General features: G+C 43.0%; 1 protein-coding gene across 1 annotated transcript; it reads right to left on the bottom strand.

Moving 5' to 3' along the window:
• Nucleotides 1-3,618: 3,618 nt before the first annotated feature.
• On the bottom strand, nt 3,619-26,567 carry LOC142084548 (scavenger receptor cysteine-rich domain-containing protein DMBT1-like). Its single transcript, XM_075155395.1, has 15 exons — nt 26,531-26,567; nt 25,890-26,043; nt 25,470-25,678; nt 24,213-24,385; nt 23,428-23,816; nt 21,357-21,628; nt 20,557-20,691; nt 12,534-12,845; nt 10,649-10,678; nt 7,490-7,513; nt 6,399-6,549; nt 5,875-6,086; nt 5,457-5,629; nt 4,537-4,925; nt 3,619-3,904 (listed from the first exon to the last, which is right to left on the bottom strand). Exons 1-15 carry the CDS (start codon nt 26,565-26,567, stop codon nt 3,619-3,621), a joined length of 2,946 nt encoding a protein of 981 aa, XP_075011496.1.
• Nucleotides 26,568-26,634: the final 67 nt, after the last annotated feature.

The following is a 26,634-nucleotide window of genomic DNA, read 5'->3' as shown; positions in this document are numbered from 1 at the left end:
CAGTTATTCAAAGCAAAAACCTGCCAAGTGATGGTTGGTGTGTCTTCTCTGATGGTGGAGGACGTGACAACAACAAGCCCAACTGCAGCCTCCAGAAAGCTCATTTAAAAAGAGCAAAGGAGTGGCCTCCACGCGCTCCTGGTTCTTGACATCCCTGTGTTTGCAGGCACCAGCCTTCACTGTGTGGTTGGCGTAACACTGAACCCACACAAAATGAATAAACAAGAAAACGAAACAAAAGGCCAAATAAACAACTTTAGTTTGCATTTTGGCTTTAATTCTCTGTATTAGGACATGAAAGGCAAAAATCCCAGACCTTGCTTTTCATGTTTTTATGCACCATTGGTAAATGTTTATGTGGGATTTGGCTGTTTTCATTTCCAGCATATTTCAGCCTGATTTATGAATGCGCACAACACACTCTGGAAGGCTGGGTAAGTCCTGAGAAGCCAAAATCCTCACAACCACAAAGAATACAACCATGGGAAAAAAAGAAATTAAATCATTTTATTGTGATCAGCAACCAAAAGTATTAAAAATTGAACAAAACTCTTCCTTCTCGAAAGGAGACGTGAAATGTCTTCCAACTTTTCAATGACATTTTGATGAGACCTGAAGTGTCTCCTGACTGAGATTCGATCCCTTGGATGAGATTTACAGTTTTGCCTGGTTTAGGATGTATGTCAATGGGAATGCTTCCAGTTGATTTGAAAAGCCTTTAGATTGTTTGGTTCAGCGTTAAATACTGCAAACAAAACACCTTTAACAGCTCAGTATCTTTTGAATTTGGATTTATTTAATCTAGAGAAGTGACAACTTAATGGAAAAAACAGCCATCTTCAAATAGGTAAAATGCAGCTAAAGAGAAAGGGAAGAAAATGACTCCCCATGGCCAGGAGGGACAGGACAAGAACTAATGGGCTTGAACAGCAACACTGACAATTGAGGGTAGGCATTGTGAGAAGCCTTTTCAATATTGATGCTAATTGCAATAGCGAGTCTCATTAAGCGTGAGAAGAGATTGCCCAGGCAAGTTAGGGAAACATCTGTTGCAAAGGTGGTGGGCTGAGGTGGTGGTGCTGCTCCAGCTCCAGCTAATGCGCTTTTGGATGCTCTGGGTGAGCAGTGGTGCCCGTGGCCGAGGAGGAGGTGGCACGGGGGTGGCTGGCATGGAGGATGGAGGCAGCAGCAGGGACCTAGCGGCTGTGTGGGTGTTCGTGGGGACAAGTGCCACAATGTGGCGCGAGAAGGAGACCAGGGCTATAGTAGGGATCTCAGGAGCAGGAGGTGTGTGTCATGGGGAGATAACAGAAGCGACAAGAGAGAAAGGAGCAACGGTGGTTACACTAAAATGGTTGGGGAACTTTTTCTAGACCTCTCAGGGCATGACCGTTTCTGTGCTCTGTTGCTCCTTATTTTTGCGAATACATCTATCATCAGTGAGGAATCAAGAAGTCTTTCAAGGCCTTCCCTGTGAGGTTTGGACATTTGCCTTACCTTTGCTGCTAGATTTTATTTTATTTGTTACCCACCCTTTATAGTTGAACTCCATTAAAATGCCTTGCTATAGCCCCACACACAGAGGTGTGCCCAGCACTCTCACAAAACAGAGATACCTCACACCTCTTCACAGCAGTATGTAGAAGTGTTTCAAAACACAAAGGATGGGCAGAAGGTTAAATACTGGAGGGAAAGCTTTCTCTCCAATAACATGGAGAAACACACTGGCTGTAGAAGACAGTTATTCCTCACTGGCACGTAAAAGAAGCTCCTGTCACCTTTCCCGAGGTCCTCACCTTTGGTGCTGCTGTGGGAACAGCAGCAGATTCTGGACCTGCTTGGATGGGAGAGGATGCTCAGGGACTCAGTCGGCCGTCTGCTTTGGAGGGGACGCAGGGATGGGGGAAATGCGGGTAGACAGGTCCTTAGGAGTCCCCTGAACAATGTGGGTCATTTTGCTTTTGTGGGTGGCACCAGGAGAAAGTAATGGAAGCCAAAAGAAAAGGCATTTCTGAATGAAGAGTCAGCAATCTGGCTTCCTAGGGCCAGATATTTTCTGTAAATTTGCACGTGCAGAAAAAAAAAGAATTAGCTCCTTCCTTTTGAAGCCTACATTAAGATATTTAGAAATTCCCTATGTAGTATTTCAGAAGCAGTCCATCGCTTGGGGAATTTTTAAATCAACAGACCACACTCTTCAACACAGTAAAACATTCATTTTTATTTTAATCACAGAGACATTAATTTGAAAGACAAAATAGAATTATTGCTTTGTAAACATTCCTTCCTTTGATTTTAAATGACACTCCTCACATAACAGATTACTTCAGCTTGGAAATCTCTGCATTTTATAAATAAGCACAGATATATTATTGTTTCAATGAGAAATTTAGCATTAAAAAAATACTCAAAATAATTAGAATATTGTATAGCCACGATTCCAGATGCCATGGTAAGATCAATTTTCACATTTCCTTTCCAGACATGACCTATTACTTCTCCCCAAATGAAATCTTCCTCCCTTTTAATAAACCTTGAAATATTTATTGATGCCTCGTTCATATTTTCTCTCCCGCTCACAAAATTTTGAGGCATTAGATAAATGGTCTTAGAAGGATGTGAGAAGAGAATTAAAGAGGAGAAAAATGATATAATGATTGTACCAAACAATTTGTGCCATTAATGTTGAAATTATTTCTTAATCATTTAAGAGGTTAGGATTACAAAGTTATTCTAAAGCATCATAACAGGCTAGGATTCATTGTAGATAAAGATATCACAGATTCTTAAAAATGGCATATATGTGACTGTCATCAGTGAAACATTTTGGCAGCTCATAACATGTGACATTTTCTCCGTTAGTCATTTAGTGGATGATGCTGACCTTTGATCTCACATTATCCCACGCGAAAGCGGTTTCTTCAGTGCAGGTCTGGCAAGAAAACCGGCAAGAACAAAAAGGACAAGTGCCAGGATGGGGACAGCAGCAACGACCGGTGCGAGGGGATTAGCAGCAGCAGCGGGAGCCGCCTGGGGAGGAGGCACAGAAGAGTCCGGCCCCGCGAGTGAGGGCAGGGCGGGTTTGAGCTCGGTATATTAAAGATCAGGGCACAAAGAGCCGCTGCATTAAAAGGGACGGTTCCCAGATCAGAGTCGGAAATAAGATAACTTCTTACAGATTCATTGTTTTAAACTATTTGAATAGGCTTTATATTAGCAGGTATGACAACTTAACTAAGCAAACTTCATAACCAGAAGACAACTGAGGGAATTAAATGTTTCTCAAGAAGGCTGGGAGTTTGCTCCCACCTGGCCATCACGTTACACAAGCAGTCTGGAGCTAATTAGCTCAATGGAGTTATAGCACTAAGATGGTTACACGCTCCCTCTCCTTTGGGACAGCCAAAGCAGTTACATTTTTTATACATGCAGGTGAAAACAGGGGGTTTGCAAGGTGTTGAGAGAAGAAGAGATTTGTAGACGTTTGGGTCAGCCAAAGAATCCCTTCCTTTTTAAGGCGAAGTTAGCAAAAGCAGATTTCAGTGACAGATGTCAGAAACGCAGAGCTACGGCTTTTCTTGAAGCCCAAAGTAGTCTTAGAGTAAACATGAGAGAAATTTATTTGACTTTACCAGTATTCCTACTCTGAGCACCCCCTTCTCGAAGCTGAAGTGGTCCGACAACCACGTTCACTCTTTCTTCATCAGAACTTGTCTCTCTCTTGGACCTACTCATACAGCCCCGGTAGCAGCGGGAGGAATAGTCGCCGAGCCTGCACACCACCAGCTCACACTGCAGGTAGACTAAGGTATGGCGGCTAATGAACTCAAAGGCATTAAATTTGAACCGAGCAAAGTGGCTGTAGGGGGAGTAGTATGTGGCATAGGAAGAATCTCTAACACATCTAGAAAGAAACAAAACAGAGCATTAGTCTTCATGGATACACAGATGTACACACCTGCAAAAATATAATAGATTAAAATAAAATTATATCATAGCCAGGTACTAAGAACACAATAGGATAAAAATGCAACTTTCATAGCATAGTATAGACTTTTAAAATATAGACTTATTTAAGTCCTATGAAGCAGCTAGAACATTGGCAACCCTTTTTTTTTTTTCCAAGAGAAGGAGACTATAAGTGGTGAAGAGGGGAGAACAGACTCCTACTATAGTCTGTGCTATACGACGCATAAAAAAATCAGTCTAGCGCTTGGCCCGGTTTTACTAAAATATTTAATGCCTAGGACAATAGATTCTTGCTGCCAGTTTTCACTATCTCATTTCATCTACCTCACGCCCACTACTTTGAGTTTTGCATATAGGACAAGGATAAAGTAAGTGAAACAAAATGTTAGGAAGGTCTAAGTGTCATTTCTTATTTCCAGGTTCATACCGTAAAAATAAAAAATCAAAGACCCCTTTAACAGTCTATTGATAATGAGATCTAAACCAATTCACATTGGCTCTATTCCTTTAAATAAATGCAGAAAGGGTATTACAACTATGCTTCTAACCACCTGAGAAAACTCTTACCCATTCTTGATTATATCATAGGCCAGAGTGTTAAAATCATGAGGATCAGGTGATGCCACACATGTGTCCACAAACACGATCAGATTTGGATCAGAGCTGTGAAGATAAGCTTGAAGGTACAAATTTTGGTTCAAGTCAATGTAGTATGGAGAGTCGTGCACTTGCCGCAAGAATGATGAGGAATCATAAAAGGTGATGTTCATGTCATATCTTCCAAACTGATTTTCATTCACGTCTACAGTATCCTCAGCAACATACATTATTTGCATCCATGTGTTCCGTAGCATTTTGCAACTGATATGTAAGTGAATATTCTTTTTCCGCTTGATTATGTACCCAGAAGATGTAACTTTGATCATGTTGGAATAGTTGATTGTATCATCATTCTCCTGTTTAACATGTAATTTAAAATGAGGAATTGCATTTTTGTCACATTCCATGTTCTAAGCTTTGATAGAGTAATACGTAATTTACAAATGTAGAATCATCTTAAACTCTTTAAACCAAGAAGCTTGATGTTGGTCTTTTCTGCTCACACATTGTAAATAAACTTACTGCAATATGTAATTAAACAGAAATCAGCGGAGAAGATCTCTTTGTTAAATCCAAGGCAGAGCCAACTCATTGAGCATCTGTACAAAACACCAATCGTATAGTACACAGTCATCCCAGACCTGCACGGCACTTACAAGACTACGTCTACTTTAAATCACGGAAAGTTCATATGACTTCCTCCCAAGCTTTCCTCCCTAGAAGCTCATTTCTATTAAGCATGAGGATTCCCTAAGGCATGGAAAGCTAAAGCACTAAAAACTTCTGGTCTCGTTGGTTCACTTCTTAGGACCGTGGACCACAATGGCCCCTTCATGACTCTTTTCAAAGCGGGTTCTGCATTTCAGGGCGCACAACGGTGAGCGTACCTCTTGTATCGTCCCACAGCCGTTGTAAGGAATGTTGAATATCACCTCGTGTGACGTGACTGTTGGTTTACAGCGATCGTCGTTCAGGGTGACCATCTGCGCAGAGTAGCCTTGAGACTGGAGGTAGTCTCTGCTAACCACTGCATGCATGTAGTCTGGCAAGCACAGAAGGGCTGGTAGAAGAAGAAGAGACAATATATTAGTGACTTCAGGAATTTCTTAATGATTAAAGGTTGTAACTGAACCAAATTGTTGGTTTTTTCTTAATTTAGAAGGTAGGCAGTTCACACACCAACCCATCATATTTCACATGCATCATTTCATTTCCCTATCATCTTTAAATATACACAAATATTTATTTTGCAAACAACAGCAGTAAACAGGCTTGTCCATTGAGAAACACCGACCGCCAACTTACTAGTGTTGTGATCTGCTGGAATGGAGGAGTAGTGAGCCTGAAACCCTCTGAAGGTGTATCTAGAATCGCTGTGAAAGCGAACGGTCATCATGTTTGAAGAGGATATGTACGTGGGAAAGGAACCAGAACAAAGTCTCCCAAGAAACGGGGAGGAGTGTGGAGGCCCGTCATAGACTTCAACGTAGTCATACTGGCAGCTGCCGCTTTGCATCCTGGCAAACAAACATCAGCACCTTGTGAAATGCATTTCAGAAACTCTGATTTAACTGCCTAACATGTGATCAAATCTTTCAGCACTTAAAGTTTTCATGGCACAGGTTTTATTCGTTTTGTATGTAGCTGTAGAAGAAAATTGTAAGCAGAAAACACTACAGTAATCCAGATTTTGTTCTGGTCTTCCAACTGGTGGATGTTATTGTAAGTATCTTTAAAATTGGGAAGGTTGCCAGTTTCAAATAAGTTTTCAAACTTCTCAAGTAAGTTTTGACTTTGTTATTTGCCCAGGGTATCAATGTTTTACTTACGCAATATCTCTAAATGTGAGCATAACACGGAAATTGTTCTCTACTTGTATTTCCCACACACAGTCAGCGTTGTTTGGATAATTTCCAGGGTAGAATGGACTCTGCAGCATCCCAGAGGAATTTGAGATTGAGCCACCACAAAAATAAGGTGCTGCAGAAATAAATGGAAGAGAATTTACTTACAGTAACCTCTACAAAATGGTACTTGAGCTGTACGTGTCTCATCTGCAGCTGCTGAAAAGCAGGTCTCCAGCTGACTGAAGGTGATATTCTGTATGACCCAAATCAAAACAAATATTTGTTTTTGTTTTATGTTTACTTTCATGTTGGATTCGGGATTCCCTGTCACATCCATGGTGTCAGACCACCTTCTTCAGGCTGGGCTGGTAACACCTTGACACTTTCTGCTCTGGTCTCTCCTTTCTGCAGTCGAGGTCTGGGGCTGGGAGGTGTCATGACAGTCAAAATGGAAGTACCTTCCTGAACAGACAGCATCCCCTTGGTTACTCTGCTGCTTCTCTTTATTCCCCTAAAGACTTTAGAGGATAGATAAGTTGCAAGTCTTCTAAGAAACTCTGTAATTTTATGGTCTCAGACTGAAATAAGCACTCCAGGCTGCTGGGCCAAGTCTTAAATATATCTCATTTCTCCTATAAGCGTAGCTGCAAAAAGCTTTCATGTTCCTGCCAGCATGAATGACATATAATTCTTATGCTAAACACACAGATAATCCTAAAATTTTCCTTATAGGAAGGTGAGCACAAGCTCTGAACTTAATTCCTGCAAGATGTGACACATAAAGGCAACAACCCCTATTTTATATTCCTGCACAGAGACACCCCCCAGCACAGCACTCTCCTCCCTGCATCAGGATTTTGGGATTCTCGGGCTATTCCAAGCTTGGGAGCATCAGCTGTACCCAGACACTGCCCCTTGCTCTAATCAGACTGGACGGGCTCTCAGGCACCTTCACTTTCATACTATTTTCTACTGTGAATGGTCAAGCTTTAAATCTAAAATCTGCTTTTAAAGGCAAAAATAGCAGGCTGAAGACCATCACAGCTCTAGTAAGCAGAAGAGCCAAAAATTACACGTTGTAATACTTGAACACCACCCTGCCAATACTGCTGTATGTGGTTAAAAGTTAGAGATTTAGATAACACTTCCTAAGCCTTCACCCAGCTGAAGACCCGAGCGAGGAAATGGCTTGCCCACAGCCAACCAGCATAACTGCAAAATAAACATCACTGAAATGCAGGGGGATATCACAACCTGTCTAAGAATTATCATGCAAGTTTAAAGTGATATTGCCATAGAAACAAATATCAAATTAAAAAGTGCCCAACAGGGAGACAGCCCACAAATAAAAAAAGTGAGAAGAGCCACAGAAGAGCATTACCTGATGGAGGTGTTGGGGTGGCCAGAGCATCTGTGGGTGTGGAGGAAGAAAAGCCACAAGTGAGATGTGTTGCTCAGGAGAAAGGTGCTGGGGCACAGACATGGCCCCACTTTGGGGCATAGGGTACCACAACGGAGATCGTGGCGAGGAGGGGATGGGGACACGGGGAGCCGGGCACAGAGAGCCATGAGCTCCATGGGAAAGCTGGTGGCCTCTGCTGCCCACGCACCTGCACAGATGACGCTGGCATCCTCCACGTGCCTGCAGTTGTGCACACCCCAGCCGTTGTGCCTGCACATCTGGAGGGAGAGCTCATCCCCGCGGCACTGCACATTGTCCAGGAAGATGCTCCCAGAGCCGAGGCCGAAGTGCGCGTTGCCCGGGGAGGCCATGGGCTGGCCACAGCCCAGCTGCCGGCACACCACCTGGGCATCATTCAGGTCCCACCGGTCATCGCACACCGTCCCCCAGCTGCTGCCGTTGTACACCTCCACGCGGCCCTCGCAGCCATTCCTCCCGCCGGACAGCCGCAGGTGGGTGCCTGGGACGTGGCACATGGCACCAGGTCAAGATCCCACCAGCCCGGGCTCCCATGGTCCCCACCTCCCCAGCCGTTTTGGACATTTGGCCGCAGTGACCATGAGCTGGGGTGGTGCAGACCTGAAGGGACCAGGGGAGGGCAGTGGCTGAGCAACGACCCCGGGCGTGCAGAAGGCAGATGCACAATGAGTAGGGACCTGCTGGGAGGGGTCCATGGGAGCTGCCTGGTGGTCCTGGGGGCAGCTCGGGGCACTGGGGTATTTTTAGAAAACCCCTTTTCACACCTTGAACGTGGTCCATCCCCTAAGGGGGACCACTCATGCACTCTGGAGATGTTTGAGTCCACGGGACCTGACAGGGTACCTGCAAGGGTGCTGGCCACCTTGGCTTGACGTTGCAAAACCACCACCATGCCCTGGCATCGGGACAGCAACCTGCGTCCTGAGCTGTCCTGGCAGGCGTACGGGATCGAGGGAAGGGATTACTCCCACTCACTTGGCACTTGCTAGCCCAGAGCCAGGAGCCGCGGGGTGGCTGACAGAGCAGGGCTCGGACCCATCACCGCTGCAGCCGCCCTTCTGCAGCGGCTCAGCTCCTCCCTGGCAGCAGCCCCCAAACCCCATGGCCCCTCACCACGGACAGAGGGGAGCAGCAGCCCTGCGCCGGGCAGGCGCAGACCAGCATGTCCCCCCTCTTCTCCTCTTGTGCCGGGCTGGGGCTTGCTGCAAGGCTGGGAATAAGCTGGGTGGGCACGAATTACCTGTTGTGTCTGACCATTCAGCAGGAGGAGTTGGACGTGCAGCTGCAAGGAAGAAGATGGAGTGAATGAAAGGGCAGCGAATGCAGCAGGCTTGTGGCAGGGGATGGACATGGACACGGACACGGACACGGACATGGACATGGAAATGGAAATGCAAGGCTAGAGCACTAATGGGGGAAGAGACAGTGGGGCTCTGTCCTGCCCTTCCCCCTCCAGACACCAGCCTGACGTGTCCCCAATGCTGCCCGATCCTCGCCATGCTGTGATCCCGCAATCCTGCTCTTTGTCAATGCACCGAGCACCTACACCTGTGAGCGCGGGGAGCCTGCTGTGCCCTCTGTGGGCAAAAACGGGGCTTTTGCATGACACGTGCTTCCAGCACCAGGCAGCAAAGGCCCCCAACCTCGCTGCTCCGCATCGGCTCTGTGAGGGAGGTAAGCATGGCTGCTGCCAAGGGAGGCCACCGAAACCAGCCTGGTGGGATCTGCGGAAGAGGCGGTGGCCTCTGCTGCCCCCGCACCTGCACAGATGACGCTGGCATCCTCCACGTGCCTGCAGTTGTGCACAGCCCAGCCGTTGTGCCTGCACATCTGGAGGGAGAGCTCATCCCCGCGGCACTGCACATTGTCCAGGAAGATGCTCCCAGAGCCGAGGCCGAAGTGTGCGTTGCCCGGGGCGGCAATAGGCTGGCCACAGCCCAGCTGCCGGCACACCACCTGGGCATCATTCAGGTCCCACCGGTCGTCACACACCGTCCCCCAGCTGCTGCCGTTGTACACCTCCACGCGGCCCTCGCAGCCATTCCTCCCGCCGGACAGCCGCAGATGGGTGCCTGTGGTGAGGGACGTGGCACTGGTTTAGGGTCCCTCCAGCCCAGCACCCACGGTCCCCAGGTGGGCCCCTACAGCAGGGAGTCTGCATGGTTCCTGCAAGGCCAGGGATGGGTCTGGTGGACATGAATTACCTGTTGAATATGGCTGGTTTGTGGTGAGTACTGGAGCTACGGATGGAAGTAAGAATTTGGTGTCAATGAAAAAGGCTCTGAACACAGTCAGCCCATGTCATGCACCCCATCTTCAAGGAGCCCCCGTCCTATGGCACTTCACATCATGCAGAAGTCTTTCACTCAATTGAAATGACCATCGCGAATTCTCTGTTTCACACAGCCATCTGCTCCCTGCCTGCTCCCTCCCTCCTGCCCATGGAGGTCTAACTTGCATTACAAAACTTTTGATGCAGCAGCTTTCTCTTTTCCAGTCACATCCCAAATCCCAGAGCATATCTAGGAAATAGCTGTGGTACCACCCTTGCAGGAACTGGAGGGGCGAAGGCAGAACAATCCCCTGTCGCAATCCCTCCAGTTGCAGTGAGAAGAAATCCCTCCCTGAACGGTTTCCTTCACCAGCAATGGCTACAGAGGTCCTGGCCCCAAGCCTCAGCCCCCCGTTTTACCAGCTCTTCTCCGTCCTATGTTTGCATCCTCACTGCAGACTTGGGTGCCAGGAATGGCCTAACTGGAGCGGCCCAGGGATGGGAGACTCCCTCCAGTGCAATCAGGTCTGGGAAGGGAGATCAGGGGCACTAAGGAGATCAGTGAGTGACAGTGAACAGGGTTACCTGGTGTGCTCCCCTCTGCTGTGGTAGCCATTGTCACTGTGGTGGTCGTCTCTGCTAGGGAGGTCGTTGGTGCTGTGGTGGTCGTCTCTACTGGGGAGGATGTCTCTGCTATGAGTGTCGTTGGTGCTGTGGTGGGTGTCTCTGCTAGGGAGGTCACTGGTGCTGTGGTGGTCATCTCCACTGGGGAGGATGTCTCTGCTACGACTGTCGTTAGTGCTGTGGAGGGCATATCTGCTAGGGAGGTCGTTGGCACTGTGGTGGTTGTCTCCACTAGGGACATCGTCTCTGCTGTGAGGGTTGTTGATGCTGTGGTGGTCATCTCTGCTAGAGACATCATTGGTGCTGTAGTGGTTCTCTCCTCTGTGGAGGTCGTCTCCACTATAGAGGTTGTCTCCAGTGTTGAGGCTGGCGCTGGGGAGGTCGTTGGCACTGTAGAATACATAAAACATCACGCACATGAGGACCATGCTTGTGCAATGGATACACCTGTGTGTTAGCTACAAGCCCAGTTCCTCAAGAATGAAGTGAAATCATGACAAATTACTCTGATGGTATACTCCATCTTGACTGGGGTCAATGAAAAGAATGGAGGTGGGTAACAGCTCTACAGGCTCCTGCCATGGAGCCTGGTAGCAGCGGGGCTTGGACCTATCACCATCGTGGACACCCCTCTGCAGAGGCTCAGGTCATCCCTGGGAGCAGCCTGGGCAGTCATCTTGGGGTGGTGCTTGGTGCAAGGCCAGGAGTGGATCAGGCCCACGTGAATTACCTGTTGAATATGGCCAGTCTGTTGTAGGCACCGGAGCTACGAATGCAAGCAAGAAATAAACGTCACTTAAAAAGACACTGAACACAACACACGTATGGCAAGAGAGGTATCAGAGCAAGTTTTGTTGTTTTCTTCCAAATGCAAAGCACTGGTGTAGGTAGCATTTTCTTCTAGCACGAATTCAGCTCTCTAGGCTCTTCCTCGAAGGAAATGTGGAAAACTGCAATATCTATAAAACACCTGAACAACCTGTCAGCCATGTCTCAGTTCATAAAGATCTGTTGTTAATACAGGAGAAATAATATACAAATGAACTACCTTTTCTTAAACAGGGGAAAGTAAAATCAGAAAACAGCAAGGTGACAGAGTACTCAAAATGGATGGCTATTTGTAAAGGAAAAGAATATTAATGGACCTAAACTTGAAGGAAAACTTGAAACACACAGAAACAATGCAAAAGGAGTTGTCAGCTATGGCAGTTTGGGTTGTGACTGTGAAATTATTATTGCCCATAATGAATGCATTAAGGCTTGAGGTAAGAGGATGAGTTTCACCTAGCCCCGTTCCTCCCTGATGAACACTGCCTACCAGACATAGCTTTGTCTCTAATTTTGACTTATTTCCTTATTTTCTTTGTCACTGCTGAGTGATTAAACAGAGTGAAAGTTCTGCATATTGCAATGCATATCTGATCCTTGGGTTTTTAAGTGCTTTGCATGGAGCGAACAACCACAGTTTGTATACTACCCTCGTGAGTAAAACATGAGTCCCAGCTGGCTCAGCAGGGTTGTTGGAAGATCAGACTCTGCTTCCTGAGAACTGGCCTTTTCAAAGGGAGTGTGCCCTTCCACAGATAGAAAACTCTTCATAATAAAGTAGAAAGAAAGGTTACTCATATAACTGGTATATCTGGTATAACTTTCCACCATATGTCTTGAATGAATGAAATGTTATCTCAAGAGGAGAATGTCTGCATACCCCCATGCTGACACGTGTATATTGAGTGCAATTTATAGCAAAAGTATTTAGAAAAGGAAAATGTGACAGCACCTGAACAGACAACACCAGCATCTTCATAGTGGGCACAGTTGTGTATCCTCCATCCAGCGTGATGACAATGCGACAAGGAGACCTCGTTTCCCCTGCACTCCACATTGTCCAGGAGGATGTTGCCTGAGCCTTGCCCAAAGTAAGCGCTTCCTGGAGCTGCAATGGCCTGGCCACATCGCAGCTGCCTGCACACAACCTGGGCATCGGAAAGGTCCCAGAAATCATCACAAACTGTCCCCAGCCGTCCGTTGTAATAGAGCTCAACGCGACCTTCACATCTGTGCCTTCCATTCACCAGCTGGAGACGGGTTGCTTTGGGAGAGAGGGAATTGAGCACAAACAGAGTCAGACAAGCAAGCTGGAAGTGACCTTAAGAAGTCATCTATTCTGTCCTCTTGCCCCGTTGTTCCTAGTAGGTGCTCGTCTAGCCCAATGTTAAATGCCTGTGAGGACAGAGGTGATACACACCTTTTTTCTTCCTCTCTTCCAGATCTCAAAATCAGCTGCACATATTTTATGCAAGACTTCTACAGAAAATTTAGACAGCAGGCTAAGCACAAACTCTTTCAGCAAGAAGGGAAATTCTTTAATAATAAGAAAAGCATAAAAGCAAAGCAAAGGAGAGAAAATTAATTTCAGTATCTGAATGAAATCTAAGTAAAACTGTATTAAGAAAACAGCACCAATTTTTTTTCACTTTGTTAATAGGAAGAAAACGACATGTTCTAAGAGCATATTTCATATTTATGTATTTCTTTTATTCATTGTTGTAAAAATATTTTATGTTAAAGAAGAAGGAGATGTAGCAATTTACATTGAATCCTACTGGAATTCAGGACGTACAGCACACCTTTCCTGCCCTCAACCTGTGTCTTACGAGAAGCATGTATGTGGGGCACTTCTGCGTGGTGCACAAAGCCTCTGCTGACCTGGGCGCAGGGGGGAAGGCAGGGCGATGGCTCAAGCAGATCACCGAGGCTTCAGGGACACAGCAAGGTGCAGCTTGGACAGCAAAGACTGTGGCTTTTTCCTAAACCTATGCTCATGGGGCTGCTACGGTGCTGCCATATAAAAATTATAAAAATGATAAAAATTACCAGACAGGTAAATTGTAATTCACAAGCTATTATGCACTACTGAAGGACAACAAGCAGTGCATTACTTTGCTTAAAATTATATCAGAATTAGGCCAAGTGAATCCTTCAGAAAAATTACAGAATTTTAGAGGAAATAATAGCCATTCCTTAGTTTGCTCCCTGGTTTATGCAATTTAACTAGAATTTCTCTTCTTCCCCTAAAACTTTAAAGGGAATTTTAAGGAACTAGAGCCCACACGTCACAATCAAATCCTGTAGTTTTTAAGAGTAATTTTAGTGGAAGAATTCCACTAAGTGTTCAACAGAATGGACAATGCTCTCAACAGGATTATAAACATTTCAATAGGAATCCACTGGCTTTTTTTCTTATATGCCTGTAAAATGTTATTAGAGTTTGAAATAAAGAAATAACCTATCATGTATGCATCTGATTACTGCATTTATTCAGGTAAAGCCCATCTGCTTTCCAGTTTGAGTTAGCTTGTTTAGACATTCTGCAGTGAACTGTATGAAAATCCTGATTTTAGAGATCCATTTTTGGTGAAGAAGTTTATTAAAGACTTTACCACTAAGTGTAAGTGAACAAATAAATGTTGTAACTTAAGATTTGCAGTATTTACACTTTGGAAATCCAAACATGCACACTGCACTTTTTATACTTTACATTTCTGCCAAATACATATTTAGCTTGTTATTAAACACTGAATAAGTCATCCAAAGCAAAACAAATCTAAGAAGTTAACAGCTCCAGGATTTCTTCACTGCATCTAATTCTTTGTTGTTGGACTAGAACAGTCAAGACAGTGTCCAAACTAAATTTGTCCCTATTTGTATGCATTTAACGGCCAGTTCAAAGGGAGAAGTTACAAAACTGCCCCTTGACTTATATCCAATTTATTTCTTCAAATACTTCCTTGGACATGTACATTTTTGAACCACACTCATAGGATTTTTGATAAGTGAAACAGCAAACCTGGCAAAAAGTCAGAGTGGGATTAGGAAATCAAAGCTGATCTAAACCAGCTTTATTTGCTTTCATTCAGGGTCTGTCATCTCTGTGAGAGCATAACCATCAACTGAGCATGTAATTAGACAGGTTACGTCCTGCCTCACACTTTAAAGGTGTCAAAAAGACAAAAGCCTGTGATGATACAAAGAAAGCACTTTCTCTGGCTCAGGAGACAGAGGCAGGGGCTGGGGAATGAAGCCAAGAGCAGAGAGAAGAACTAGAGCAGCCAGAGCGAGATGGCTTATCACCAGGCAAGCAGAGGACAGATGAAAACTGGATGAGGTGGATGATGGCAATATAAATTATCATAATGGTGCTTAAATAACTAGTTAGAAAAATCATTTGCAATTATTCTAGGATATACATAGAACTATTTAGCTCAAAGTCATCTAAGTCACTTAGGAGACAGAAACTAATCATGTAAGGAAAAAGTCAATGACCAAAAAAAAGTTGAACTAAAAGCGTTTCATGTCTTTCACTATTTTTAGATGTCCCTCGTTTATCCACAGTGTTAGATTATGAAAACTCACTTCTTGTTATATTTTGTTAAACCGTACATAAAATCAAGAAGAATTAATAATAATACAAGCAATATTAAATAGATAGCATATGTATGCATGCATATACTCTGGAATAAATATATGTTTTTTGAAAAGTTAATAAATTCTTCCATAATTCTTAGATCAGATTTCTGGAACTGGAAGAATGACTCGTTCGTAACATACTCACAGACACGATTCTCGCAATGATACAAGGCACTAAGATAAATATGACCCTGTGGCAGCAAAATGAACTCCACCAAATGGTTTAAATCATTCTCATCATTCACTGTGATGATTAGTTCATAATTTTAGTAGAACAAAACCGTGCTAGCTCTTTCATCCAAATTCCCCTTTAATCTTTTGCCCAAACCAATACCAGCATGAACGTGATTTCTATTCATGGAATCGACAGCCAAGACCCCAAGCAGTCTTTATATTTTTTTTATGCACCCTGGAACAAGTCTAAGTGCTTTACCTGATTTGGCCTCCAGAACTGCTGGACCTAACAAGAGTAGCCAAGTCAAAATCATAGTGGTACCCATCTCATCAAGCGTTGTTGACAGAAAGGACCATCAGAATATATAGTCTCTATTTCTGAAGGGGAGTGGCTCTATAGGTTTTTCTTTCCACAGGAGAACAATAAAACAACCACAGTCCTATGATTTGTTACTCAAGATTTTGTAACTTCCCAGGTTTTGCAGAAAGATAATATCTCAAGAGTAACATTTTCCACTGCCTGGAAGGAAATATTTATGCTACTATAGGTTTCACAATCATCTCATTGTACAAAGAAAATGAGCTCCTATCCAAAGATACCTTTCAATTCTGGCCAATGAATCTCAATATTTTTCTTTTACAGGGAGATTCCTTGGCAGGTCTGGGGAAGGTACTGGAATCTTGAAACGTAAATGGGTTTCCTCCAGTAAAGTAATAAAAGAACTTCATAACTTGGTTCCAACTAGTGAGGCAAGTCTCCCTGGGGAGCCATGAATTTGGCATACTCAAATAAAATAAGATAAGACCTGGTGGCCCTGTTCAGCTATGATTGGGGGGGTCTCTGAACATAACCCACCAGAACTGTGGCTGTTCCTGAATGCAACATGAAGATAGCCAAGAGACACTTAATCGAGACAGCTGCATCCTGTCAAAATTGCTAGGATCCACCACACCATCAATTCCTCTGCCATCAGCAGCAGAGCCAACAACAAGAAGGTTAAGGTAGGAGGTGGTTGCAGCCTCTTGGTGGATGTAGGAACCACTGGAGAGGCAATGTGGTAGAGATGTGAGGAAAAGAGAGGAGGCAATCAGTGGTCCTTGGCTGAGCTACCAGTTCAGGACCTGGGGAAAGAGAGTTGGAGTGGCAGCAAGAGGACCTGACTTGAGAGAGGTGTGAAATATTGCATCCTAGTTTCCTTGCTTGAGAGCCACAGCCATAAGCGGAGGGGAGCTCATACCATAGTGTGTAAGTGATAACTTTGCCTCAACACGTGGGTAATTTGCTCCGGATAATTAAGGAGAGAGACTGAGCCAAGCCGTGCAAGCGAGTCACTATGAGATACCTGAAGAACCTTGCAGTTGAAGTCAACACCTCCAGCCCCATTCCTTTTTGGCACTTTTAAGTTCAAGTCAAAACTCTATTCACTGAAAGACTGTTAGATTGCAAGAAAGTGTCAAAAGAACCAGGGTCAGCTGATAACTTTTTGTGAAAACCGTGCAGAAAAATCAGTGGATTTTATGCATAGTTAAGTAAATTACATAGGTTGCAACTTAACTTTATTCTAAAATTTCCTTTGAACCATCAAATGGGGAAAAAAAAGATTCAGATTTCTATTAAGAATTTTTCTTGATATATTTCTTGTTTAATTTTGCATAGTGACAATTACAGCTGTGTCATTCTTTGAAGAATGAATCCAAAGCTTTTCCACAACATGAAATAATGGTTAATTCTCATTCATCACTCTCTTGTCAGAGTGGTCACTTTCCTGTGTTTCTGTGTTTTCACCATTTAATGGGAAAAGGCTGATGTCCATCCTAACACTGAAGAGCCAGAATATTGTTCTTCATCTGATTCCTACCTCTACAGCCATCATGGCTTGGATGGCATTATTAGGAGTTAAAATTTGTGGCACAATTGTTACCATATACAAATTTATTACCTCCAGGGGCAGTCATCAAGGATGAAGACTAAAGTCCAGGAGCCCAAGGGAAAAATTACTTAGAAGGTCTTTCCACAAAGGCCAGCATTATTGGAATGGAAGAAGGAAGTGCAAAACACAAGAGGCCAAAGATAATGTTGGAAGCCTTGAAAATGAACACTGAGAAGGGTAAATACATTTCTTCTTTATACAAGCAACCACATTCACACATGAATGAGGAAATGTACACAACACCTGGTATTCACTATTCATATTCTTCTAGTTTTGACATCTTGGCAAGAAGCAGAAAAAATCCAGTCTATTTGACTGACCAATCAAACACTGCAATCAGTGAAGCAAGAGTAAGCGATAGGTAGCAATTCTTCTCCAAATGTTTGTAATAACTGAAAAGGGTGGGGAGGTAGGGGAACATGAAAGTAATTCCCAGATGGTTCAAGTGAAAAAAACAATGTCAAACTGCCCAGGTAAATGAACAACACTGATTAATTAATTCTTCACTACATTATTCTAATTCTTTACTACAAACTTCAAAGATCTAGATATTTCTAGAGATCTTGATTATCAGACAATCTCCACAGAGTAGGAATAGATAAATGTTATGTTCTGATTAATTTGAATTAATTAATTAATGCAAATACCATACAGCGCATGTTTTCATCCTTTCCGTTGGCTGGGTAAGTCTCTTGCAGTAATATGTTTTTGCTTGCTAGGGCTTCTTCTGGGAGCTTGAAGTGTTTCTCAGCACATTACTCTGTGAAAGAAGCTCCACCGAGCTTTGAAAACACTTTCTCTTCTACTGACTATTGTTAGGAGACTTCTGCAGACGTACTGGCTTTTTTGAGGTCCAAATGAAAACCATTGAAAGGACACAGAAGATTAATCAGCTTTCATCTGTGACTATAAGAAAGTGTCTAGACTGGAATGAGGGTATCCACAGACTTCTGAACAAAGAAACGATAGTCTGAATCCATGCATTAACATGCAATGCTTAGTCTAACTTATTGGGTTCCTTGATCGCTTCTTGTGTGTGCCATGTGAAGCAAGTAATTGTAAATCGATTTGCATTTGTTTAATGGTGAGGATGCAGGTGGATCAGAGCTGTCTACCACTGAGTCAAATCCACTGGATTTACTGGTAGAAGCTTTCCTGAATGTGGTGGGGCAGGAGGTGGGAAGAAAGGTTCTTGGCAGAGACACCATTCACCAGGTATGTGTATTTTAGAGCATGACCCTTTCCTCATCACCAAATCCAATTTTCTTGAATCCTACATTTCTATAATACTTGTAGATCAAGGAAGGTGCAGGAATCAAGAAAGATGATTCTGAGACACCAGCTACTTGAACAGTTTAGCAGTGTTTTCTACAGCAACGCTTAATATGGAAACCACTGAACTTGGTACTTCTAGCTTGCATTCTGATACAACCTTGGTATATCTCCATCTGGGACCCCTGGCACAGACATAGTATGGGAAGATTCATCTCTGAATAGTACAGGCATGTTGCAGATTGGAGGCACCAACATCCTAGGTCTAGGGTCTTTCTGCTTGTGTGATCACAATAATATTCAGAGACTAGGAGAAGTAGAAAAAGTGCCATCAAGCTATGCCCTGAAAAATGGTGGGATAGCAACACTGCAGCAGCAAGGCCACAGTAGGGGTAGGGGCAGGAGAGAAAAGAGCAGATCTGGAAAGAGCAGAAGGGAAGGTCCTCTTCTAGAGAGGTAGGAAAGCCCAGATCCAGGAAAGTCTTCACTGTGCTGAGCTGGTCACTGGATTCCCCCAAGCCTGGACAATCTCTGGTCCACACAACAGGACTAGATGAAAGGCAGGTCAGCCTCCTGGATTGCTCAAAGGTGGCTGTAGGCAGAGAGGAGGGGAGGACCCTCCTCAATCCTTGTTCCTCATGTGTGGACAACAAATTTCACTTCCACTTTCTGTGGGCGATGCCAGTGCCTCCTTCTATGGTCCCTTCTCCACACCACGGAGAGGTGACAAGAGGCCTGCCTGGAGTCACCAGGAAAAGGCGGCTTGCAGGAAGAAATGGTACAGGCTGTAATGATGATTCCCGTCAGAGCTGCCCGCATCCTCCTCGTCAGGTCAGGATGTCGCCCTAGAGTACAGCTCACCTTCCTCACACGTCACTACTTTGTCTCTGGCTCACCTCACACATAGTACATTACACTGTTCTCAACAGCTGGCTAGAAAACAGGAAAGTCTGAAGAGGAGCATTTCTCAATCAAATACCAGTGACCTTTCCACCTGTAGCAAGTGGCTTCTTCCAAACAGATTCTTCCTTTATTATTTTTTTCATTTTTATATTGTTTTCATGTGGGGATAGGAGACAGTCACACTTCCTTATGGCAACTTCTGCACATTCTCTCCCCCTCCCATCACAGGTGTAGAAATGCGTAAGAACAAGACCACAAGCATTGCTTGGCAAAGTCACTTCGTCAGAAACCACGTTCTTCAACCTGATACTGCGTTAGCTGGGAGTTCAGACGCATAGGCGGTATGTTTGCAAGTACACAAAAAGAAGTATTGCTCAAAAACCATTTTCTTTCCTGCTTTTTTTAGTTACACATTTACATTACAGATTTGATTATATTTTTCCTCTATACAAATCTTATAAATGGACTACATTTTCTCAAAGAACCATACCCCCCAAAATAACGAACGCTGAACAGGAACAATTCCTTATGTGCAGCCCCTGTGCATTTTCGCTTATGGCTCATTATTGAGATACTTTTACTGCAAAGAAATATTTTTCTTGGACTACTTGTCTCATGGTGCCACACAGGTGTTTTATCTGCATATCAGCAATGGCAAAATAAGTCAGTTCTTCTTTCTTAAGTCACCTAAATCAGTCTTCTCAGACAGACACTCAACCAGGAGCTCAACTGAGATGCTCTGAAATGTCCAGCATTGAAGATGGTAGCTTATTTGGATGCAAGGATGGAAGAATCAATCTTTCTTTAGACCTTAGGCGGATTTTAAAGCCAGGCTCTTTTATAAGTTCAGCTCATGGTAACACTGGGTTTTACCTTAGTACAGTACATTCTTCAAACAAGATCTGAATAGTGGAAGAGTCAAGTAAGAGTTACCCTCTACGCAGATTGCAAAACCAAATCGTGAAGCAGATGGCTGGTGAAAATACCCTTCCACCTGCAAGTCTTGGGTTGCCTCTCACATTATCTGGTACGGGACGGGTTCCTGCAGTTTACGCTTGAAAAGAAATCCTCCCACAGTGAGAACAGCAGCTACTAGCACCACGGTGGTCACAGCCAGAGGAACGTGGGAGCTGGCAGCAGGCGCTGAGCTCTGAGACTCCCCTTTCGCCTGGAAGTCAGAGGCCAGCTCTGTGCATAAAAGAGAAAGAGAGGGGCTTACATTTGTTTTTCTGAGCTAATTAATCTCAAAGGTAATTAGGCAAAGAGAACTTGAATTAAAATGTTGCAATCTGGATCTGATCAGAAACCAAATTGCTTTATTGCACATTGTTTCACAAATGATCCTGTGGCCATGCCAAACAAGTAAAGATTATGGCAAGAAATCAAAGAGCAACTAATTGGCAATTATTACACTCTAAGACCATAAGATGCTGTTTTCTGAAAGTGGAAACAGCAGCTACAAGACACTGAAAAATAACATTTCCAAGGGAACCTACACATTGGTTGCTGATAAATAAGAGACATGCCAATCAGGCACAGACAGCTTTGAAAAATTAATATAAATCCTACAGGAAGACGAGTTACATCTCATCCCTCTTCCCACAGAACTGAATCAATTGCCATTCGACATGTGCAGAACAAATAATGGGTCTAAACTATGAGAGAAATAGATTGCAAACATTATAAAACAATCTTATAAAAATTAATTAAAAAAACAATCCCCATAAGAATTATAGCACAGTTATGAATGAACCAGCAAAGGCATATTTCAGAGCTGGATTTCATGTCTGAACCGGCATGCAAACATACAGTAATATACAGAGTCTTATGTTATTTAAGTTACTTAAGCTTACCAGCGTTCCTGTTCTCAGCCTGAGCTTGCTGAAGTTGAACAGGTCCAATAACAACATTCACTTTTCCCTGGGAAGAACCTGTATTCCTCTTGAACCTACTAACACAGCCCTGATAGCAGCGGGAAGAGTAGTCGTTGTACCTGCACACCACCAGCTCACACTGCAGGTAAACTGACGGGTATCGATTGACAAACGAAAAAGCATTAAATGCAAACCGAGCAACATCGCGGTATGGTGAATAGTAAGGAGAGTAGGTAGGATCCTTAACACACCTGGAAAGATATAAAATTAACAGATTAGCTGTTGTGAATAGAAACACTATTACACTATCTCTGTGCAATATATTTTGAGTTTAAATATAAAACCAGAAGGTAAGAGTATAAGAGAACTCAAAAGGATAAAAAAAAAGTGTGTTTTTAGCAAGAAGAGAAATTAAGAGACAAAAATAAGTAAGAGTGACAGTGATTTCTACCACAATAATGCATACAGCATAGACATTTCATAGCTTAACAAAGCTCGCGTAAACATGAATAGCTGAAAAATAGCTAGTGGTTCTGCTGGTTCCTGTGTTTCAGGTGAGGACCTGTTTTGCAAAGAGACTCCTGCAGGTTGTTGCAGAAGGAGAAAGGGCCCTTTCTGCTCTGGAAGGACAAAACGAATTCTAATACACATCTTTTTTTTGGGCAATAAACATGCTCTTTAGTCCTTTGATGTTTGTAGAGTAGCTTGCTTGAGGAATCTCGACACCTGAGGGACGTCTCCAGATGTTTCACAGAGCAAGTTGCTAGATTAACTTTCCTGTCACTGAGTTTCACTTCCTGACAATTACTAGCCTTAGAAGTTACCTAGTCATTACCTAGTCACTTAGATCCTGGTCATTCTGGTTTAACTTAACCACCATGAAAAAAGATCACAATAATTCACTCACAATTGTTACCCCAGAATATTTCAAAGTTGTCATTAATTATCTTCGTATCCCCAAAAAAAATCTATGTGCTCATTTCCCTAATAAAGACCCCAAGGGTTTTAAGTCTCAGTTTAGTTTATACTGCATTTTTAGCTTATTTTATACTGCAGTGATATCCCAACACACCTGATATTTATAATGGATATTATTCATTTCAGATTCAGTAAATACATTTGCTTTTGGCAGAGTTCCTTGTCACATGAATAAAAATTAACTGGAAAATGATCAGAATCTGTTTGCCCCATCTCCCTGGTGAGTGTCCTGCTCACAAAGGTAGACAGTCCTTCTGTGTCCTGCTTAATGAATATGTATTTTTATAGATAAAAAGAAACCCCAACAAGAGGAAAACCTTCTTAAGCGTCACATGTAAAAGGGAGGACATTGACCCAGCAGGCAGGAGGCACTGTGTCACTTCATTAGCCTGTCACAAGCCTGACTTCCAGCTTGGCGGTAGGTTACTACACTGTTAAGGTTACTGATGTGAACACTCTCCCAGGAGGCAGAGAGATTCAAACCCCACCAAGCACAGAAGGGAAATAAATTAGCATGAGCCTTTCATTCCTGGAACAAAATGGGACGTTTTTATGCTTTTAGATCACTGTCAGTTTTGCATTCCTTACAAGAGTCCACAACTTTTCCATTTCAAATAAAAGGCATATTTTGTATCAAATTAAGCAAAATGTTTCAGATTTTTAGAATAGCAAGAAAAGGCTAAGGAATTTCCTTTCTTTTTGAACAGACTTTTGTATTCTAGTTATGATGCAGCACAAAACTATTTGCAAAACTCTGATTCTGATGTATGGAAGCGTAGAGCCATTGACATCCCTACATTTCATGCATCTATTTCAGAAACAGACTCAGATCTCAGTTTCTACACTTGCCTCCTTGAGTGAAATCTCAGTGCTTGACTGCAACTTCTGAATGGCATTTCTTTGTCATGTTATATTTTATTTAGGCTTTGCCAAAAAGTCTTTCTTAGAAGTATGTTTATATTGAGAATTGCAACCAATGTACACTGGCCCTAAATCACCTCTTTCATAACTGAAGCTCTTTCAGAACTCTGCATAGAGATAGTTTTTAAATAATGCTTTAGAAATTTCTTACCCACTTCTGATCAATTCATAGGTCAGTGTTCTAAAATTGCTAGGATCAGGTGATGCCACGCATGTGTCCACAAACACCACCAGATTTGGATCAGAGCTGTGAAGAGAAGCTTGAAGGAACAAATTCTGATTCAGGTCAACGTAGTATGGAAAGTCATGCACTGGCCACAGGAAAGATGAGGAATTGTAGAATGTCAAGTTCACATCGTATCTGCCATACTGGGTTTCACTGGCATTAATGATGTCATCAGTGATGTACATTACTTGCACCCAGGTGTTCTGGAGCATTTTGCAGTTGATGTGCAAGTGAAGGTCCTTTTGCCTTTTGATGATGTAACCAGAAGCAGGCATTTTTATCACATTGGAGTAGGTGATCGTTTCATTGTTGCCCTATTTGACACATTAGATGAGTACAAAATTATCACATGTAGTCATGTTCATAACCTGTACTATAAACTTTTGTATGTGCCAGGTCCTAGTATTAGTCAGAAAGAACATGTCATACTCAAAAGTCCCAAGTATCCTGGATGGGATTGTTCACTTAACTCTCTCCTATACTTTGTTCTCTAGAACATCACTCTGAAACAGATACAGGGATTACCTAAAGCCTGGAAGGATAAGCAGGAATGTTTAACAAACCTTAGCCTCCAGAAATACACGCTTCTTTTCTGTGTTTTGAATACCTGTGGGCTACAACACCCTTTGCGATTCATGAAAATTTTCCAAATGTCTATTAAGTTTCCATGCCCAGACTTAGAGAGCTCTCCAAAATATGTTGACACCAACCTGTCTACGTGTTCCACAGCCGTTGTATGGAACGTTGAATATAACCTCAGTGGATGTAATTGTTGGTTTACAATAAGAGTCGGACAAGCTGATGTTCCACACCGAGTAGCCCTGCGACTGGAGATAGCGTCTGTCTACAACCACGCGCATGTAGGTTGGCAAGCACACAAGGGCTAGGGAAGAAAATATGAATTATTAGTGATTTCAGGTACTTGATAATGCTTGCATGTTACAACGTCAACAAATGCAATAGCTGCTACGATTTAGGGGAGAGAATTCATAAGCCAAGCCACTTATTTTTACACCTTAGACTTAGATATCAATGAGCAACAGTCTCTGACAAACTTCAGCTGACCTTCAGTTACTCTCCTGACAAAAATATGTAGCTTACAATAGGCTTTTGCTGAGACCTTGAGCCTGTATCACCACTCAGACAAAAATGCTAAGAAGTGGGAGTTTTTCCTGAATAAGAATCCAAAAGCTATTGTGGAAGGTGTAGAGCTAAACGTGCACACTGGCTTGCAGAAACGCTACTTGAGTGGGAGGGGATCCTGAAACCATGACAGTTCACTGAGTCCGTGACATGAAAAGCAATGATCCCAGGGAGAGATTGGCCTTTGGTAGAGAGAGATATCTGATGACAGGGACCTACTGGCCACACACAGCCTCTTGAAAGGCAGTTACAAAGATAACAGAGCCAAATGTGATGGCCTTTGTTTGTGCCTGGGGAGGTTGTGAGTGCACGTTAGATAAACTTTCCCACTGGGACTGCAGGACAGTACTGGAACAGGTCACCCAGAGAAGTGGCTTTGAAGATTTCATCCTTTGAATGTTTCTAGAGACTCAGCTAGACAAATTCATAACGGACCTGACCTGGTGTTGGCAATAGCTCTGCTTTGAATAGTTGGAGCCTCCAAAGGTCCTTTCTAACTAATATTTCTGTGATTCTATGAAAATCTGTCCACAAAGGTTGAAAAAATATATATGAATAATGATGTGATAAGAAAAAGTACGAATTTAGACTGGCCATCATAGAGAACATCTAAAGGCAATTAATTTGATACATGAAGATTTTTTTAAAATGAAAAATAATTATTGTCTGAAAGTGATCAGTCAATAACCAGTTATTGAATTCAAGTAGGGATGTCATCTATGCGGGATTTCTTCAACAACATTAACAAATACTTATTTAGCACATAAAATCAGGGTATAAAAGCTTTTGAGCAAAAAAAACATTACAAACAGAATGAAACTTACTGGTATTCTGGTCTGCTGGAATGGACCGATACTCGGCATGAAACCCTCTATCGGAATATCTGGAGTCACTGTGAAATCTGACAGTCACAAAGTTTGAGGATGATGTGCACGTGAAATCAGAACTAGAACAAATTCTTCCAAGCAGAGGAGAAGTATTGGGTGGCCCATCATAGATCTCAATATAGTCATTCTGGCATCCACTTTGCAACCTGAGGAAGAAACATGAATATATAATAAAATGCATTTGGTAAACTTCGGGTTTTAAGTGCTGAACAAACAATAAACTAAAATACTGCACTCACACAATTCCCATGTAATATTTATAATTCACCTAGAAGCATGGGAAATGTGCTTGGGAACTGTGGTTGAAGTTGAGGTTTGGGACCTATTTATTGCCCAAGCAGGAATTGGTTTACTTACTGAATACTTCCAAATGTGAGCATAATGCGGAAATTATTCATTACTTGTATTTGCCACAAACAATCTGTATTATCTGGATAATTCAAAGGATAAGAAGGACTCTGAAATGTTCCAGAGGAAGTAAACAGTAAGCCACCACAAATATATTTTCTAGCTGAAAAAAAAGGAAAGAAAATAAGATATAGATGTGATTCATTTAGATATACTTCTGATCAAATAAAAATACATTTTATGGATACAAGCCATAACAACAGGAGGTTAAATCTCCAGAGAAACCGAACGGTTGTGCTCTTCTCATTCAGGCTACAGGTGTGATGATACCCTCAGAGAACTCTGACTCTCCCTTGCTATTTCGCATTTGGTAGCATTAAAGAAAACATATGTATGACTGAAAGCAAGAGCTACTGGCCCAAATAACAAAAAAGAAAAGAAGGTCTCCATAAAATCAACAGCCTGAAATCCACCCCCAGAAACAGAATTGGACACACAGAGGAGCAGTAGGTAGGATTTAAAGAGTTAGTACAAATAATAATTTTTTCCAAAAGTATTGCAATGTGCAAATGATACAAATCCAAACTATAAACTAGTCACTAAAACACCTCCAAAGTAACGCATTGGAAAGATGAAAGAAGCAGACACACCTGGAGTAGTCGACATTGGAATAGGAACAGTGGTCATGGTTGTGGTATTTGTGGCTCCTGTAAGGGCAGGAAGAGAAAGAAGCAAGTGAGGACCTGGTGGATGA

This window comes from Calonectris borealis, chromosome 7 (genome assembly GCF_964195595.1).
Source record: "Calonectris borealis chromosome 7, bCalBor7.hap1.2, whole genome shotgun sequence".
Classification (NCBI taxonomy): domain Eukaryota; kingdom Metazoa; phylum Chordata; class Aves; order Procellariiformes; family Procellariidae; genus Calonectris; species Calonectris borealis.
The sequence above is the reverse complement of the archived record's forward strand: the minus strand, read 5'-3'. Positions and strand labels throughout refer to the sequence as shown.

Excerpts from the sequence above, each read along its gene's own strand:
- LOC142084548 (XM_075155395.1), bottom strand. The coding sequence starts at position 26,567 with ATGACCACTGTTCCTATTCCAATGTCGACTACTCCAG. Across the intron at positions 6,550-7,489 it reads GTGTTCAAGTATTACAACGT|CACCTTATTTTTGTGGTGGC; the intron begins GTAATTTTTGGC and ends TTATTTCTGCAG. Across the intron at positions 6,087-6,398 it reads CTCACATTTAGAGATATTGC|GATGCAAAGCGGCAGCTGCC; the intron begins GTAAGTAAAACA and ends TTTGTTTGCCAG.